Source organism: Punica granatum, chromosome 4, assembly GCF_007655135.1.
Source record: "Punica granatum isolate Tunisia-2019 chromosome 4, ASM765513v2, whole genome shotgun sequence".
NCBI classification, from domain to species: Eukaryota; Viridiplantae; Streptophyta; class Magnoliopsida; order Myrtales; family Lythraceae; genus Punica; species Punica granatum.
Window position 1 is genome coordinate 39,935,298 of NC_045130.1, and position 19,163 is coordinate 39,954,460.

Below are 19,163 nucleotides of genomic sequence, written 5' to 3' on the forward strand. Positions count from 1 at the left end.
TTTGTTCTTTTTTGAATTTGAATTTGAATGTCAAAATAAGATATGCTACAAAAGAGACTTAAGCAGTGCACATGATAAAAACATTAAAAAATCACCACCTAGATGTTACCTACACCTCATGCACCTGACGACTCAGAGAGTCATTCTTGGTGCAATAAAAAGGTCATAACATTGTGACCAATCAGTGGTCACAGAAAGTCTCCCGCCTAGCATACTGCATCGCATTCTCTAATTCAAGGCTTCCCTAAACTTTTGCGGTCTAGATGCCTCTACTCTAGATCATTTCAATAATCTATGTATGTAATATCTACACATAAGCTACTGGGCTTGCTGGATCAGCTATGATCCTCCTAAAAATTTACTTGGATAAGGTCTTCTTCTGTACAGGTAGCGGGACAGAATCACGGATGTGTTTGATTTTAGAATTGAGTATAGTTGAGTTTTGGTTTTAATTGACCTGTAATGATTAGAGGCTGTTGAATTATAAGAAAGAATGTGAAAAAGTAATGAATAGTTAAAAGAAAGTAATAATTGTTTTGTTGAATTATGAAAAAAGTAATGAATATTTGAGAGAATTTAGTATTAAAAATTGAATTGAATGGTTAAAAAAATTAAAGAAAAAAGGGAAAGTAATAATTGTGTTGTTGAATTAAAGATAAGTGGAGGAGAATTAAAAAAAAATTATTAACCAAACGGTAACCTTTTGCCTAAGTTACTTTTAAGACCGATGTCTTAAGGTAGGCATTACTGCATGACCAGCTTGTACATAGCATTCGCCAGAAGTTAGCCTGAAGAGGAATAAGGTAGGAAGAGGCCAACCCACACAAAAGAAGAAACTGGTACCTTTTATGAGCGATCACTTCATACAATGAGACAGGAACCACTAAGCCACACGTCCAATTCCAACAACTATTGTCCCCGAACAGCGCCAAATCGTATATTATTTCTGCCTCAATATGGCTATTCCAGAGTCAGACAATGAAGAATATAGCAAAACCAAAAATTGATGAAGGTGGTATTCATATTCAATTCTTACCAGAAGTCATCTTAGCCTTTCCACTGAGCAACTGCTTACTGTTAAGTTGTTACACACTGAAAGCCCTCAGCTTCTCTAGAAGAGCTAAATAAAGAAGACGCAAATTTCATTCACCATTGACACCAGTTATAGAACACGAGGAATAGAAGAACTTGATAATCAACCAACCATGCATATCAGTGATTGCTTCTGTGGTCAAGTGTCTTCAACCCGAAGCATGGCATTCCTAAAATGTTCCCCTTTTGGAGCTTCCTGCCCTTCTTTGTACATCTATTTCCAGTCTTTCTTTTCATCTTTTCAAGTCGCTCTTTACTCCCCTCAATATCAGCTTGAATAGCCTTGTCCCTCTTATCATCTGATAATAGGGCCAACCGAGAAAATTTCTTGGGCCAAATCATACCGAGCCGGTCAACGATATCCTTATATGCAGGAACAAGCCCACGCCTCATAAAACATCCTTCAATAAGCTGCATTGAGTTCACTTCCGGGAGGGATGCAGCATCTCTCAATTCAAGGTCCAAGCAAAATGGGGAGTCCTTCAACCACATCCTCAAGGAGTGGGCCTTAGCTACCAGCAGCCCACTCCTTGTCCTACATGGTAGAAAGGGAGAACCCATCTCCCACAGGAATGCCTTTAACGTGCTGTTAAGTGAAACCGAGTTGTACTCCGAAGTCCCAGTTATCAGAACTACCGATTTTGGAGATTCTGGAGAGCCTTGCAAGGAAGCATCCTGCCACAATGTATGTATAATACATGAGATGCACGAAACAAGATTGAAGTCAAAGAGGGACAACCCTATGATGACCATAACAAGAAACATAATCCAAATAGCACTTATCGGCAACCAAAGCAAGAAAACATTGAGGCTTCCTGACATGAGAAGATTTATGTATGCTAAAACTTTGGAGACAAGGAAGCAACTAATCAATTGGTAGAGAGAGTTTTCAAGAGTGAGGGAGCATACCTGCATTCCGTCAAGCCATAAAGTAAGCCCAACAAGAGATGCTCCAGCAGATAATTTTCTAAAGTCAGCCCCCCAGTCCTTTTCGGCAACTCTGCATCAAAGGGGCAATAAAGCAAATCTCAAAATCAGAGGTGCAAATTATATTCATATATGCTATAACTATCTTCATTCTCATCAATCATACATTATATCTAGGAAGGGTCATGGTTCTTTCTTTTCATACGAATGTTTAGTACTGACTAAAGAACACTTGCAAATATGAAGAAAGGGACATCTAGCACTGACCTGAATACATCGTTTCGATATATCCTTTTCATGATTGCCAATTGAAAAACCCAAGAAGCAGTAGCACGAAGTTCAAATGCCCATAATAGATCCTCCAAACCATTAACAAAATTCAGAGCAGCATTGTCTTCCATGGGTTGTAGTTCATCTAGCAAGTGCTCTACTTCTGAAACTAGCAAGCTGGATTTTTCTGTCAATAACCTACCAAAAAGTAGCACAAAAATGTGAGTTTGAAGCATAGGAACATAAACAGCTATTTTGAATATTACATGGCATAAACCACTTCTCAACCCTCACTCTTCTCCCTCAATAGGAATTTGCAAATCACCTCAAAGTGTTCTCTTCTCTTGCCTATCAAAGTTTACACTAATCGCACATATCAGAATGGTTGCAGCTCTCCTCAGAACTCCAAATAGGCCAAGCCAAGGAGCAGAGGTTTTATAAGAATGGATTTTTCTTTTTCGCACCCCCCCAATCGTTTCTTATACCAGCTGGAGTGATAGCGATAAAGAAAAAAAATCAAATCTCGTTCCTGTCCCTCCCCATCCCAAGAGTTCAGGAACTGGAAGTAACCTGATTGGAAGATCGAAACCAGCATGTCCAAGTGCATTTAAGAGATTAACTGCTTCGCTCAAGTTCCGCGACAAACTGGCAGCTCTGATGAAACATGTCCATATTCTGTGGTCAGGTTTCTGACTTTCATCCTTCATCTTACCCAGCTTTTCAATTGCGACATTGTAGTCGGCATTCCTTAGATAAGCATCAATGACTGAACTATAAGGCAATGTTCTGAGATCCACACCTGTTTCACTTAAATTATTAAACACTCTCTCAGCTTCTTGAGGATGGCCGGAACTTCCATAGGAAACCATGAGCAAATGCATTGTGGCGGTTGTTGGTTCCACCCCTGCTTCTTTCATCATGCAAAACAGTTGCTCAGCTTTGGAATGGTCTCCAGAATTTCTATATAGTTTCATCATTATGTGATAGAAAGATCTGTCTAATTTGTGTCCTTTCAATTGCAACTCCCTGAAAAGGTCCTCTGCTTTTTCCAGGGACTCCTGCTTGCCCAGGGCCGATATCAGACTCTTATATGCATCCAACTTAGGTTCCAAGCCAAAGCTTTTCATTTCATGCATCAGTGCTATACCTTCCTCGGGTCGGCGGTCTCTGCAGTACATGATAATCAAAGTATTATAAGTATCTTCATCAGGTTTAAGTTCAGCTACTTTAATCTGCTGGTACACTTGAATTGTCTTTTTGAAATCTTCAGTTCTGGTGTACATCTTGAGCATAGAATTTAATATTGATAAGTCAGGTTTAAATCCTGCATCCTCCATCTCGGACACCATGGCTTCAACATCCCTCACTCTTTTTCCCTTGCAGAGCAATTCAGTCATAGTCCTATAGAGATGCATGGTCGGGAGATGGCCAGCTGCCTTCATCCCAGCATATATTTTCTTCACTTCAACTATGTTCCCAGCTCGAGCAAATGCATCAAGCACCAACACAATAGAACTCTTACTAACTTTAAAACCCATGTCTTGTAACTCTTCAATAATGACGTAAAGTTCATCTAATCTTCTGTCGGTGATGAGAGCTTGCAGGAGACCATTGATAGACTCCACAGAAGGAGAAGGACCATCTCTCATCATCGTGTTGAAAACCGCCCTTGCTCTTTCATAGCAACCGCTTTCAGCATAGGCTTGTATCAGTTCATTCCACACCTTGCGATCCACCGAAACCCTCTGTCTAAGACTACCCACCAAGCTTTCAGCTTTCTGCCACAGCTTTAATCTCCCATATTCCTCAATTACAGTAGCATAGATGGAACCGTCATCAAAAGAGATACCTTTGGCTTCTGCCTCGTCCACCAGGTAGTGAGCTGTCTCGGGAAAGCCCATTTCACAATATATGTGCACCATCTTTTGGTACAGATGCTTTGAGGGTTCGACACCATAGAATCTCATATCACTGATAACCTGAGAAGCCTCCACAAAGAGTTTGTTTTTCTCACAGGATTGAATGAGTGACTCGTAAAAGAGATAACTTCCGCCAAAAGAACCAAAGCCTTTTGCTTTGTTATACTCTTCCAAAGCACTATCCAGTTTATCAGCCTTGCAGAGCATGACAACCAAAGCTTCACTTAACAATTGACTCGACCCAGCAAGTTCTCTTAGAAATTCAAGCAGCTCCAGTGCTTCCAAATGCCTCTTCGAGGAACTATATGAACCCAATATAGATAGTAAATCATCACGATCCAGCTCATACCCGTTGACAATGGCTCGTCTTAGCATAACTGCAGCAAGATCATAACATTCCCCCCTCACGAGGATTGATGAAACGACTGAAGGGTTCATGCCGCCTGGTCCTTCCATGTCCCTGGCAACCTTCTCAATGGTTTCTAGGTGGTTTTCCCTCATAAGAGTGCGGAGCATGACCTCGTACAGTGTACGATCCGGCATAAAACCATCACGAACCATTTCTCGATACAATGCCATTGCCTTCTTTGTCTCATTGAATCTCAGCAATATGTCCAACATAACAGAATAGGCAAGGGTATCGGGATTAATCCCACACCTTCGCATGCAGTCATAAGTCTCCTCAGCCTCCACTCGCTTCCCAGCCTTAGCATACGCACAAATAAGAGCGCTGTAAGTCCTCAAAGTTGGCTTAACTCCAGAATCTAACATCTCCGACATCAACTTCTCCGCTTCCTTAATTTTATTTGCTTTCCCGAGCAAATCGATCAGCACTGTGTAAGTCACAGCATCAGGGTTCCGGCCACTGGATTTCATGTCATCGTAAGCTTGCAATGCCAAGTCGTTCTTGCCTTGCTTTCCATACATGTGGATAATAGTATTGTAAGTCATTTCATCCTTGCCAAACCCTTTCCTTACCATTTCGTCACAGATCTCCCTAACCTTCTCTACTCTCCCTTCCCTTGCAAAAGCATACAACAGGGAATTATAGGTCACAGCATCGGGGAAAAACCCTCGGGATTCCAAGTCATTAAAGAGCTCTTCAGCCTTACTAGAGAGTCCGCATCGACCGTAAACAGAAATCATGGCATTGTAAGTCCATAAATCAGGCTGGCACCTGTTTGTTTCCATATCATCATAAATCTTGACTGCCTCGTCCAGATTAGACTCTCTAGAACACGCGCTGATCAGTGTATTGTAAGTAATTATGTCAGGTCTGAGCCCGGCAGCCCTAACATCATTCAAGAGTTGGATAGCCAGATTCGGCTCCAGGGAGTTGGACTTGACACGGGCATTGATCAGAGTATTGAAGCTCACAAGGTCGGGCTCGCACCCCCTCTCCCGCATTACGTCAAGCAGGTTCCGGACTTGGCTAAACCCGCCATTCCGGGCATAGACGCCCATCATGGCATTGTAAACCTGGACAGTATTTCCAACAGAGGGCTCCGCTCGGGTGAATATCTCGATGGCCAGGGCCTGTTGATTGGCCTTCCCGAGAACGGAGAGGATAGTGGCGAGCATGCGGGCATTGGGGGAGTACCAGTGCTTAAGATTCAGCCACTCGTAGACCTCGAGAGCCCGGTGCCAGCTCGACTGGCCCACCCACTTCACCACGAAACAGAAGTCGGTCGGGGTCATCTGAACGGACCTGTCGTCTAGCACGTCGGCCACAAACTCGTCGGGCTTCAATTTGAGTATGCTGTCGGTCAAGGAGAGGACCCGCTCGCGCCAATCTTTGGCCCTCTTCAGGGCCAGTTTGTTCATCTTCTTGACCCTGGTCCGGCTGGGGCGGCCCAGCACTTCCCGGGACTCGTCGGTCACGTCCAAGAGTGAAGGCTCATCGACATCGTCCGGGGGGACGTCGGATTCTTCTTCTTGGGGAACGCGGGGAGGAAGAGGAGGAGGCAGGGACTGGGGATGAGGTGGGTAGGTGTGGTGGGAGAGGTGGAGGTGGGGCCAGCGGACGGAAGGCGAGGCTCTGCTATAGGTGAATTTCTTGGGGTTGACGGTGGGTTGGTCGGGAGCGGAGGTGGCGACAGGAGGAGGAGGAGGAGCCGAGGAGGAGACGACTGAAGGGGTCTTGAACTTGAAGGAGGAGGAGGAGGAGGAGGAGGGTGAGTCTGAGCGCATCGACGGGGAGGCTGCAAGAATGAAGAGTCCAGTGCTTGTCGCGCCCATTGGCTCCGCTCGGCCAGGCTCTGCTTGTGTCGTATTGTACTTCTACTTGTATTAGAGCATGGAATGGGTACGAAATCTGTTTTGATTCAGAAGAGTGAAGACTAGCTGAGAGTGAGACTGAGACTGAGTCTGAGTCTGAGAGGAGGGCAGCTCTGCTTATCCATTTCCGCTACTTCACCCCCTTTGATTTTGATTGATGATGGGATTCAAGTTCTGTTTAGTGTTTATGCAAGTCTGAGACTACTTATCCTTCTGTGTCATCATGCCCATTGCTAATGCCATGCCTTATGGAAGAAAGAAGGAGAAGAAAGCCATGGTCACCTGCCTGCCTGCCTGCTTGACTGACTAGGGGATTTCTAGCCCAAAAACAGAGAGAAATATCTGACCGTCCCGTCCCGTCCCGTCCATCACATCACAAGGCAGGCCTTCGCGAAAGTCCAAAAAGGAAAGGGCTCATTCGCATTCGCTCACTTTGATTCAAACGGTGGTTAAAAAAGAAAAGAAAAATGGTAATTGGATCGGTCTTTCATTCAGGTTAGGCCAGTTACTGTCAATGTATATGCTGTCCCATACTCTGATGAATGAATATCAATATCAATTTTTAAAAAGAAAAAAGAAAAAGGACGCACGTAAGGTCCCCCTCCCTAATGTCAGTCAGATTCAAAGTTACTAAGTAGTCTAATAAGCCATTCACAGGTACAGTTGCATGCAGGGCTTAATTAGTACCCCACTCTTCCTCCCAGCACTATAGGAATTCCCAGCAGGGCATAGCCTAGTCCACATCCACGTTCAAGGTTTAATTTCCACACAATCTATCTATCCATCTATCTATCTATATATTAATAGTATTCAATATACGATGGCATCATCCTCCATGAGTACGTCACTGGGTAGGCAGGGAGATAGACGCTTGATATACTAATTAACAAACAACAGAAGATATAGATACGAGCTCCATTCCGCTCGCTGGTCACACTACTTACTCGTGCATATACATAGTTACACAAATTAATGCCAAGCCGGGGTTCTTATTCTTCAGGATTATTTCATCTATCGAATTGGTTGAAGCCTCCACTTTTAGTACTAGCAGCAGCAGCAGCAGAAGTTCACACGCCTACCTACATACATATACATACACATTCATATATATATATATATATATATGAGTCGGTGCATGTGCATGCAGACTGCGTAGCTAGCTAAGCTGCTGTGTCTTCCACTACAAGTTCAGGAAGAAGTTCAACTTTCAGTGATGGTGGTGGTGGCGGGCTTCTCCAGGTCCTCTATGCTAGTGGGACGGAACCAGGCCTTCTGCTCTAGCACCGAGTCGTCTTCGCCCTCACCCGCACATGTATTCGCGGTGGTCTTGGGAGGGTGCTTGTACAGGCCCGCGCTTGTATCAGGCCCAGCTGCTGGCCCAAACACCCCAGTTTGTGGGTGCGGGGCCCAATACTTGTCGGATTGGGGCTCAATCATTTCATCCGGGACCACCGTTGGTCGGACATGCTCATCGGGGTTCTTATCATACACCGACACGTGAGCGGCCCTCCTGGCCCTGGGTCATCATCAGATACATATCAATCATATCATATTCACACATATATAATATCTGGCATCATATATTCCCTTTTCCTTTTCGGGTAAAGATAATCATAAAAATCATGTACGTAAGATTCAAATGCTTAGCTCTACTATAGTTCATACATTAATTATTACACTCAAAGAAGCAATTCTTTCCAAAAATGCATACAAGATCTGATTAACTCATGCGGCTTGCCATATACAATTTTTTGATAAGAAGAAGAAGAAGAAGAAGAAATAACTTAAATAATTTTATTAAGAGGATATTATACAGTGGACACTTGGCTGGCTGGCAATTCCATGTCCTTATCCTCTTTTAAGTTCTAGCTAGGGAATTGATAAATAGGTAAAAACTTAGCAGTCTCATACTATACTATACTATACTATACATACAATAGGCTTTCCCTTTTCCCATACTATACATACTCAGCAGGCTTTCTTTTGCATATCAGGCAAAGTATAATTGTATAAATATATACAATACAATGCAATACATACACCAAATATCGATTCTAAGTAGGTAGGAACCCACAGGTATAAAGATATGGATATTGTTCCGATCGAGGACCGCATAAGAAGGCCACAAGGGTTGCTGTCACAGGGTATGGATCAATTAGAGATTAGGTATTGACGATTGACGATACTGCTAACCCAACAACATACTTCCATTGATTAAAGTATTGCGGGCGCATTTTCTTACGCTCCTTCCCAGCTAATTTGATTCCATTTAATTTAAACAAATATTAAACATAAATAAATATAGGGCTTAATATCCTACGTGTACATAAAAGAATAATACTACATCATATACATAAATAAACCTTCATTAAAAAAAGTAGAGCACCAATTCATCAGATCGATCAGAATAAGAAGACTGAGTGGGGCATGCCATACTCAGCCGAGCCATGACCTATAAGCTCAAGACCATTTCTAAAGCAAATATCTAAAACTAGCTACCTAAGTTGTGCGTGCATGCAATGCATATCACATGCTAATAAATTAATTATTTCTTGGACTAATACTTTGTGGATAACTACAGGAATGTCCACAAGTACAATACAACTTAATTAGCGGAAACATCAAAGTTAATCATCAAGTCAAGTTACATATATATGATAGAGGGCCATCATGTAATTTTCTTTCTTGTACTACTACTTTCTTTCTTTCTTTCTTTTTAGTTTTTACAAATAAAATAAGCTAATTGAAAAATGCACAGTTTTAGGTTTCCTTTGTTATATGTTTGTTAGATTAGATTAAGATTTTTTTTTTTAAAAAAAAAACCAACTTATCTCGATTTGATAAATCTACTAATTAAATTGCCGATCTCTGTATATATATATATGAAGCTATATACTGGCTTGGCACCTAATTAATCCACCCAAAATGTTGGAAATGGATTTCACCCAGAAAAAGGGAAAAAAATAAAAAGAATTAATGTTAGAAATGGATTTGTGTTGAATTTCTAAAGTCAAGCTCACAAGCTATGTAGTAGTGGGGCGTTCAGTTATGGTAAAAGCAAAGTCAAACTACATCCTATGATCCTTTGGTAAAAGTTAATTAAAACCAACCACCATTCAGCATCAGGTTCAGGAGTGAAGACAAGAAAATGTTCACATATATGCATGCTCAGCTAACTGTACGTATTCAGCATAAAGGGGAAAAAAAGAAGAAGAAGCTAACTGTACGTATTGAGAGACCGTATATGCATGCTCAGTTAACTGAACTGAATAACGAGGAATTATATTAATTATTGTTGTAACGGTACCTCAGCCGACAGATTGGAGATAGATGATATTTCTGAAAACAGCTGTATTGAATTTAATCAATCAAACAAAGGAGTATGATGAGGGGAGTTTCCTTTTCCTAATTTTTCCATTTTCCTTTGCTAGCTATACATAAAAAGAGAGAGAGAGAGAGAGAGAGAGGTACATGATCTCCCTCACTCGAGGTCAGTTTAGCACCCATATTATATATATTCTCGTCTCTCATTTCGATTCGACTTTTATTCACAAAAGTAATATGCTATCTAATGGAATAATTGAGGCGTCAGCTATTCGCACGCATGCGGGAGCTAGCTACCACAGTAATTAATTTCTACCAAAATTACAAGGAAAATACCCCCAAAATAATATAGATCAGGGAAGATAAGATAAGATAGATGTAGGGCTGTAGCTAGGTAAGTAGTAGGAATTGAAGATCTGCATAGTAAGCTTTAGAGCAGCTTAATTAGGTAGGGAGTCACAGCACAGTGAGTCACCTCACCTGAAAGCTGCAGAGAGAGCCGGGCCGGGGGAGTTGTTGGCGTTGCTCCAGATCTGAGTGACGATTAGTCGCTTATTGTTATTGATGATGCTCCTCGCGATCCCTCCTCCCCTCCTCCAATAGCCGGCCATACAATACAAAGGTTGCTCTCTGAACTGAAGCTGTCTGTGAACAACAACAACAACAACAACAACAACAACAAGATGACGATGATGAAGAGTTGCTTGCAGAGGCTGTCTGTTAAGTTGGACTAATTGATCACAGAGAGAGAGAGAGAGAGAGAGAGAGAGGAAGTGAGAAGGTATAAAGAGGGTTTTCTCTCAGTCTTATCGCCCCCGTTATTTTAAGCAGAGCACCAACCCTCTCTAAATAAAGGGATGCGGGTCCATTCCACTCCAGAGATATATATCAGATACACACACACACACACACAGAGTAAGTATAATAATTGGGCATTTGGCATGAGATAATTTACATAGATTATTGAAATCTCATTTTAAATTCCCCTCACAAATTACCTTATTTGGGGCTGCAGTAAATTATTGATAATCTGGATATATTCAAGATAATCCACTTTTCCATTCTACTAATATTCTTTCACACCTCCTGGATGTCTATTTAGAATTAGATTACTAGTAACGTAAACATTACCAGTTCATACTAATATGGTTGTGAGCATTACCGGTAATTTTGGAAGTACAAATCTTGAAAATCTAATATTAAAATGGTAATGCATCAAATGTCACCTAAGTGTTTGGTTGGTTGGTACCAAAGGGGATGGAAGGGGCCACGCTCACCTTCTTTGCATTTTCCTCTGCATGCTTTGGATGGGAGAGGTTTGGTCCACCAAAAAATATTGATCGATTCAAAATAGTAATAACTAATTAGAATATATATAAGTTGAAATTTATGAGTATATTGTGAAATTAATTTATTACTTTCAGGCATTCTGATTGAGTAGTACACAATTTAGTAGCTGAATACGTAATACTTAGTGAATATTTGCTCCATGTCCACCTACCCATCACCAACCTCTCAACCCCCATACCCAGCACTGGTACTAAAACGGTACCGTCACATGCTTGTTGCCCTCGGTTAACGGAAGCTCCTCCTCCCTCCCTCCCTCCCTACACCGTCCACACACGCACGCACACACACAACACGTTGGCGTTTAATTTAAGTCCTTTTTTCCCACTCCCCCACCTTTCTCTTTTATATAATTTCTTATTCTTCTTTCTCTTTTATATAATTTCTTATTCTTCTTTCTCTTTTGTTTATAATTAATAATAATATTGGTCAACAAGTTGGCCAATGGGGATGCGGATTTACGATGGAATATTCTTCTTCAGCAAGGCGCGTTCAAACTAATAAAATTAACGTCGTCTCGCCCACGGCGTTAACGGTGGAAATTCTTCCTTTTCTTTTCTTTGATGGGAATATATATAACTTTTTAATTAAAACACCATGAAAACATGGACACCACAGTTACGTCAGGATCCTCTGCCATGCCGCCATCCACCACACATATAGTTCAGTACGGGCAACAAATTTACAAACATCATGAGCTACAGCAGTAACATGATGTATACCTCTATATATATAGATATACACATATGCATACACACATAGACATATACGCATGGTTCAAGTGATGTGAAACTTCCAGAAGGTGTAAAATATCATCCAAAACGGAGTTGCCACTCCCCGATCCTATACTGTTTAATTTGTTGATGTAATAGTCTTTGCCCTGTTTTCTGTCGGAAAAATATATATATCGTCCAAACCACCAAAATGGACTGCAGCTGCACTATACTAGCAATGCAGGTCTTGGTGCATCAATGAAGAATAGCGAGTCCGTTGATTGACCAGATAAGTTTATGATCTGTTTGACTGTGCCATTGCCAATTGCACGCGCATATATTATATGGTCCATGGCGTCACCGGCCAGTGGAGGCTTCTTTTGAGGGTCAATCGTAGCAATTAAGTGTGTGCATGCATGTAAAAAGTCTTATATTTAATGCGTATATTACGTGACAATATCACAAGCTAATAAGGATTTTTCATTTTTTATTTTTAGTATTATCATAACAAAAAACAAAATCCATTATTCACAAAAATAAATTTGTATATGTCTTGTGACATAATATCATGTGATATACTCATTACAGATAAGATCTTCTCGCAATCGTGGCTATAGATGAAATGAACAATTAATGTCTCCTCCTCCAGTTTATTCCATAATATTATAACATGGGGATGTTGGATTAGTCCATACTGATATGTTTGGTAATTTAACTCCATTCCAATTCTACTATACTATTTTGTCCTTTTTTTCTATTTAATAAGAAATTTATATATATATATTTTCCTAACCGTTATTACAATCAAATTTTTAATAATAAATTTACCAACTCTACGTCATTCTTCCATCAATTCAAAGAAATAATCATTACTTCTTTAAATATTTTTATCATATTTAATAATAAATTTTCACACATATTTTTTTCTAACCATCATTACAACCCCATTTAAATATATACATTAATATTTAGAATGGAGTGAATCTATTACCGAACTGTAGGGGTTATCGGTTCCGAATACCCTGTATTTTCATAATACTCGGACCCTACCCTATAAGAGACATGTTCCAAGATTTTGGAACCGGACCCTACCCTATTGAATCATGGAATTAGAACCTACCCGGAACTTGTATTATACCACAGGTTCCGGGTACCTTGTTAGAATCTGTAAAAAAAATTTCTTGCTAAATAAAATCAAAAATATCACATACATAATCAGTAATCACGATAAATAGAATATCAACAAAATTTAAATTAATCCACAACAATGAAATAATAATATGTCTCATTAATTCATCGACAAAATTGAACATCCATAATACGATGTCACACAACAAAGTGCCTCTGTTTTGATTCAGTAGAGGAGATAATAATTTTACTCTTTCTTTTTTTTTTAAATAAATAACCGGTTCCAGGTACCCTGTAGGCAGGAACCGATTTTCACAGGTTCCTAATTTTAATACCCGGAACCTACCCTATTTTCAATACGAGCTACCCGGACCCTATCCGTTAGGATAGGTTCCAACCGGTTCCGGGTATACTCGGTATCAGTGCACACCTCTACCGAACTGTCACCTAAATGTTTCTTTTTTCTTTTCTTGCCTTTCCTTTTTTAAAGAGACACACTTAGATGTTTCTTCCACAGTAAAAAGGATAGAATACTTTTTTTTGTGGTTATATTTTGATTAGATAGATGAAGGAACATTATGCAGTGCACGGAATAGAATGTTCTCTGGTCATGGCAAATAACAATCATAAAGAAAAATGCTGAAGTTATTTATGGGGTAGGACTTGAAAATACGTTAGTTCAAAGATGAAACCATAAACAAAATTATACATAAAAGCGTTTCAATATCTTTACGTTATTTTTCTTTTTCCTTTTTTTCCATTTCTCCTAATCTATATATTAATTCATGTATTTTGGTAAGATTTTTTTATAATTATGTTTAGTTTTTGTCATAATAAATTATATATATTTATGTATCCCTAAAAAAAAAGCTATGGATAAATTATCCGACATATCCAAGATAACTAAAAAAAATACAATATCGCAAAAGAGGAATTGACAATTTAGCTACTATGGGCATGCATTTTTATATGAAAATATTATTTAATTGTAAGTAGAATATCAGTAACTTAATTATAAATATAATATGTAATATAAATGCTCACAATCCCTCGTGTTATATTATTGTAGTTTTCACTGATTAATCTCATCCATAGTTATTTACCAAATTATATCAGACTAAATTACTCAATTTTATCATTATTCTTTTCATATTCTCACATGTTTATTTTCTTACATTTGTTCATATACATCTTAGAAATTCTAATTCTAAATTTCTAATTAATTTTTTAAGCTAAAAAGTTCAAGTTCTAATTTGATTAAATTTAAGAAATAGTATGATATGATTCTTTTACTGTTGTGATTCATCAAATTTTAATCAATTGATTTGTCAATCTCGACTTAATATTAACACATTATTCAAATTTAACTTGAGTGTCTAAATCTTTGCAACTCTAAAAATCTTGTGCATTACGGCAAGTTCGTGCAGATTAATTATACGTATAAACATATATATGTATTCGCTTTAGCAAGAAAATGAAGAAAAGCACACTGCAGCAAACATCATCCTACCACTTCTGTAAATGTCTCATTCATTCTTACCCTAAAATCCTCAAACTTCTTTATAACCGAGTAGCCCATTTGGGTGTTCGGTTCGTTAGCTGGTATTTGTTTAGTCATTCAAATAGTAACTGGTGTTCTTTTCTTGTTTCTTTGCCATAACGCCCATTCTGGGAAGAGTTGGAGAAGGAAATCCTAATTCTTAGAGCAGTTTCATAAGCAAAAAAATGCTCGTGTATATTATATATATAGTCGACTATATTAATTATATTGACCAGCAAGAGCTATATGAATTTTTAATATTTACTTTTGGTCAATTTTAGATAGCTGTATCAAAACAGGAAACGAAAAAAAAATTGTTTCGCCTGTAAATAGACATATATGCTTGTAAATGGACAGATGTGCACTATAATAATAATAATTATTATTATTATTATTACTACTACTACTACTACTACTAGTTTTTTGTCCCATGCGTTACACGGATTCATTTTCATATATATATATATATATATATCTTTATCAATTATTATTGTAATTATTTACATTTTGAAAAAAATTCTCTTATTAAAAATAATAAAAAATTTAATTATTGATTTTAATTTTCAGATAATAATCTTCGATAGCTTTTTGTTATAAATTAGAGTAAGTTAATTATTATAATAATAAAAAGTTTGAAAATAACTATTATAATTGATATGTGTCATATTTTAAGTTAATTGTTAATATAGATCTATCGAATAAATTAAGTTTGTAATTAGGATAAAAATTCGTTTTGTCCTTTTTAAAACATTGTTTAGGATATCCATACTTTTAAGTTTTATTTTTATTTTATTTATGAGCTTAAGTTCATAATGCTTTTGTCATAATTTTTTCTTTAGGATCATAATTTTTTCATAAATTCCATATATAATCAATTAATTTCTTGTAGTTTATATCACTTGCATTGTATATATATATATATATATATGTTCGTTTTAATATACGCACATATATATATAATAAAGTTAGACTAATTTTGAAAGGTTCAATACTTATTTAACATACTCAATTACTATGAATTGTGTATTTATTTAATCGTTGTATATTACATGTTTATACAAATCTGAATACTTTTTTTAAAATAAAATTTTATGACATCCTTATTATAAATATTTATTTTTTATTTTTATATTAAAATAAGCTCATATATTATCTATAATATTATCTATACTACTATAAAAGGGAGAAGTTAAGTCTTCGTCTAACTTTTACTTTCAATAAATGTCCTTCCTGAAATTTGGATTAAAGGGTGATATAATAAATTAACTATCCCATAACAATTAACTGTCATACTTTTTTTTTTCTCTTTTTCCCTCATTTCTCTCGTCTCTCTCCCCTCTCTCTCTTTTCTTTCCGTGAGGGCAACCATTCCATTTCTGTTCCATGCAAAAAAAAAAATCCAATTTATATATTCATTTCAGGGCACACGATGTTTTTGTTCTTGTATATTGCATTATTCAATAAATTAGTATCTTATAAAAGACTATTTTTATAGCAAAGATTGTACAAAAACCGCGTGTAGAGTGAGCATCGAACTAGTAATAAAAATTGATATGAAATATATGAATTATTTCAAATCATCTCTATCAATCTTTTAAATAATTTACTTTAGTAATTTTATTTTATTAATGAGGAAGCATTTAATGGTGTAGGAGTCAATTTTACTTATATATATGGATATGGATTATTGGCCAGGATATGCACTAATTAATTACTTGGCTATTTTCATATCATCATAAATGTATTATTTTATTAAATCTCCCCTGATTTCCTTCTATGCTAACATTTTTGCCGGTGCGTTGCATGCTAATTCTTCATATATAAAAAGTCTACTTTTTATTACTAATAATATATTTTATAAGATAAATACGTGTATCTCTTCTATAAATATACACTACAATTCTAGTGGTGAAAATTAACAGATGGTACCAATTGGCTAGCTACCTTCAACCTTTCAACATAATTAAAAGATTTTTTTGATAAATACAACATAATTAAAAGATGACTTTACTTTTGTTACCACTAAATATAAAACACAACTAATAGTTAAGCAGAGAAGGATAAAAATACAATATAAAACTATTCTAGCCCTTGTTTTTAATTCCTACCGTTTCTCTCTTACTACAAGAACTAAAATCTAAAATTGAAAACAATGAGAATATTAAATGAACCATTTGTCACAAAAATCATGTTGAATATATTGAAAGGAAAATACCTTATAAAACCTCAAAATTATCACATACAAAGTATTTACCTTATAAAGCATATTGAAAATTTTTATTTATGGTGCATAGACTATTGTATGCTTCTCATTTTCTGTGATTCCCTTTGCGTCTCTTTACCTACAACAATGAGATTAGAAAAATTGAAAATTTCTAAAATTGGGGAAATATTACTATTCTAGTTTTTTTTTATGATATCTCTCATATCTCTATTACTATAAGGACTACAATCTAAATTTGAGTAAAGATTCTAGCAATTTAATTAATAACCAATTAATAATTATATAGGAACCCGTTAGTCTTAAATGCCCATTAATTTTATTTCTTTTTTCATTAATTCCCATTTATTATGTACATAAATTGGCTCTATTAATAATTAGCCAAATATGACCAAGGAATTTTCATTCCAAAGCTCTCAAATTTATGCTTTCGAGGGAGAGCTAGCGAAGCAGCAGACGAGTTGGTGAGACAGTAACTGGGAGCAATACAAGATCATGGGTACCTTTTTTTTTTTTGACAAGTAGATCATAGGTAATTCATGAATATTCATTCGTTTATGTTTTTAAAGTGTGTTGCTTCGCATATGATCTTAGGAATTAATCCCTTTGAAAATTCAGTAGATGAATTACAGGTTCTTAGATGAATTTCTGGATGAGTTAATTTTTATATTGATTTTTATTGTATTATATATATATAGAGATGATGAGAGAGAGCTCATTGATGAATTTATATTTTTCATGTGCATATTTGGTAACCAAACAAAAGCACTCCCATTGACAATTCCCCCATATATATATATACACATGTGTACATATATTCATATATAACCCTCTCTTTTGGGTAAACCATATATAACCCTCTCTTCATGTACATATGTTTGTATCAGCGCCCTCCTAATAGCAACCATTGATTCTATGGCACGCACCCTCTTCTGCCTGCTGAATATCGTTGCCAAGTTATGCTTCTTCTTCTATCATGCAATTGCAAGGAATACGGGATTCACCATCGATCTAATCCGCCGAGACTCCCCTAATTCTCCGTTCTATGACCCGAAGAATACTCTGACTCCTGAGCGCTCAAGGCGGCATGCTCACCTAGGACTGAATGGCGATCACTTCATCATCAAGGCCCCATCATTCAACGTAAGGATTCCTCAGTCTCATATATTTCCTGACAATGGACAGTACGTGATGAAGCTTGGTCTAGGTTCCCCTCCGGTCGATATATATGCCCTAGCGGACACGGGGAGTGACCTGTTCTGGACACAGTGCCTTCCCTGCGACAGTTGTTACCAGCAGAAGAATCCCAAATATGACCCTAGAGCATCCGCGACGTACAAAGACATCCAGTGCCAGTCCCAACAATGCCATCTACTGGACACAGTCTTTTGCTCGGCCCCACCAGCCATTCCGAACTTGTGCAACTACACCTACGGTTATGCGAGCGCTTCCTTAACGCAGGGCTTTCTCGCTACAGAAAAGATCACCCTGACTTCTAACACAGGTCAGCCCGTTTCCATACCGAATATTGTGTTTGGATGCGGGCACAATAATACAGGAGGCTTCAACGAGAATGAGATGGGCTTAATCGGGCTTGGGAAGGGGCCCATCTCTTTCATCTCGCAGATGGGGTCCGCCTTCGGCGCCAGGAGGTTCTCCCAGTGTTTAGTCCCGTTCCACACCGACCCTAGCATCTCGAGCAAGATGAGCTTTGGGGTTGGGAGTGAGGTTAAGGGCCCCGGAGTGGTCTCAACTCCTATGGTACATTTGCAGGATCCGACCTACTACTTCGCGACATTATATGGCATCAGCATCGGTGACAAGTACCTTCCGTTCAACTCTTCTGGGACAGTCTCCAAAGGGAACATGTTCTTGGACTCAGGGACGCCTCCTACGATTGTCCCCACTGATTTCTACAACCGACTGGAGTCGGAAGTGAGGAGCCAAGTAAAGTTGACCCCAATCGATGACCCGCAGCTCAGGCCACAGCTCTGCTATGGGAATGATATTCAAGCTCAAGGGCCTATACTGACAGCACATTTCGACCGGAATGCAGACTTAAAATTGACACAAAAGAGCATATTCATCGAGGCGAAGCCTGGGATTTTTTGCTTCGCTATGGTGCCAACCAATAGCAGTGGCAGTATATACGGTAACTTTGTTCGGACGGATTACTTGATTGGATTCGATACAGATAAGAATGTGATCTCTTTCAAACAGACTGATTGTACCAAGCAATAGACATTTTCTGGGGATGTGGGACTTCTTTCTTTTCGGTAGATTATTACGATGATCGATTTATATCATCATGCATAAGAACATTAATGAAAATTAACAAAAAATCAGATCCCCCCCCCCTCCTCTTAACTTTTATGTTGCCTTAATTTATCCAACTAGTCTTTTTA

The 19,163-nt window shown here is 38.0% G+C and overlaps 3 protein-coding genes across 3 annotated transcripts; 1 reads left to right on the forward strand and 2 right to left on the reverse strand.

The window, feature by feature from the left end:
- Nucleotides 1-1,036: 1,036 nt before the first annotated feature.
- On the reverse strand, nucleotides 1,037-7,109 carry LOC116203223 (pentatricopeptide repeat-containing protein At3g18110, chloroplastic). Its single transcript, XM_031534893.1, has 5 exons — nucleotides 2,860-7,109; nucleotides 2,287-2,487; nucleotides 2,002-2,092; nucleotides 1,205-1,767; nucleotides 1,037-1,120 (listed from the first exon to the last, which is right to left on the reverse strand). Exons 1-4 carry the CDS (start codon nucleotides 6,444-6,446, stop codon nucleotides 1,213-1,215), a joined length of 4,434 nt encoding a protein of 1,477 aa, XP_031390753.1. The 5' UTR covers nucleotides 6,447-7,109; the 3' UTR covers nucleotides 1,037-1,120; nucleotides 1,205-1,212.
- A 154-nt stretch (nucleotides 7,110-7,263) lies between these two features.
- Nucleotides 7,264-10,658, reverse strand: LOC116203228 (late embryogenesis abundant protein At5g17165-like). Its single transcript, XM_031534903.1, has 2 exons — nucleotides 10,290-10,658; nucleotides 7,264-8,001 (listed from the first exon to the last, which is right to left on the reverse strand). Exons 1-2 carry the CDS (start codon nucleotides 10,418-10,420, stop codon nucleotides 7,686-7,688), a joined length of 447 nt encoding a protein of 148 aa, XP_031390763.1. The 5' UTR covers nucleotides 10,421-10,658; the 3' UTR covers nucleotides 7,264-7,685.
- Nucleotides 10,659-12,501: 1,843 nt separating this feature from the next.
- LOC116204426 (aspartic proteinase CDR1-like) lies at nucleotides 12,502-19,163 on the forward strand (the record flags this gene model as incomplete). The annotated part of the gene is made up of 4 exons (XM_031536494.1): nucleotides 12,502-12,526; nucleotides 14,936-14,955; nucleotides 17,140-17,222; nucleotides 17,646-19,163. Coding segments are annotated over 4 exons (1,482 nt in total), but the record flags the coding sequence as incomplete, so codon positions are not given.

What these genes read in the sequence shown, in the direction of transcription:
- LOC116203223 (XM_031534893.1), bottom strand. Translation starts at nt 6,446, where the DNA reads ATGGGCGCGACAAGCACTGGACTCTTCATTCTTGCAGCCTCCCCGTCG. An exon ending in GGTTTCGATCTTCCAATCAG is followed by an intron (nt 2,488 to 2,859) that starts GTTACTTCCAGT and finishes ACTTTTTGGTAG; the next exon opens with GTTATTGACAGAAAAATCCA. An exon ending in TATGGCTTGACGGAATGCAG is followed by an intron (nt 1,768 to 2,001) that starts GTATGCTCCCTC and finishes ACATTGTGGCAG; the next exon opens with GATGCTTCCTTGCAAGGCTC.
- LOC116203228 (XM_031534903.1), bottom strand. Translation starts at nt 10,420, where the DNA reads ATGGCCGGCTATTGGAGGAGGGGAGGAGGGATCGCGAGGAGCATCATC. An exon ending in GCTCTCTCTGCAGCTTTCAG is followed by an intron (nt 8,002 to 10,289) that starts GTGAGGTGACTC and finishes ATGATGACCCAG; the next exon opens with GGCCAGGAGGGCCGCTCACG.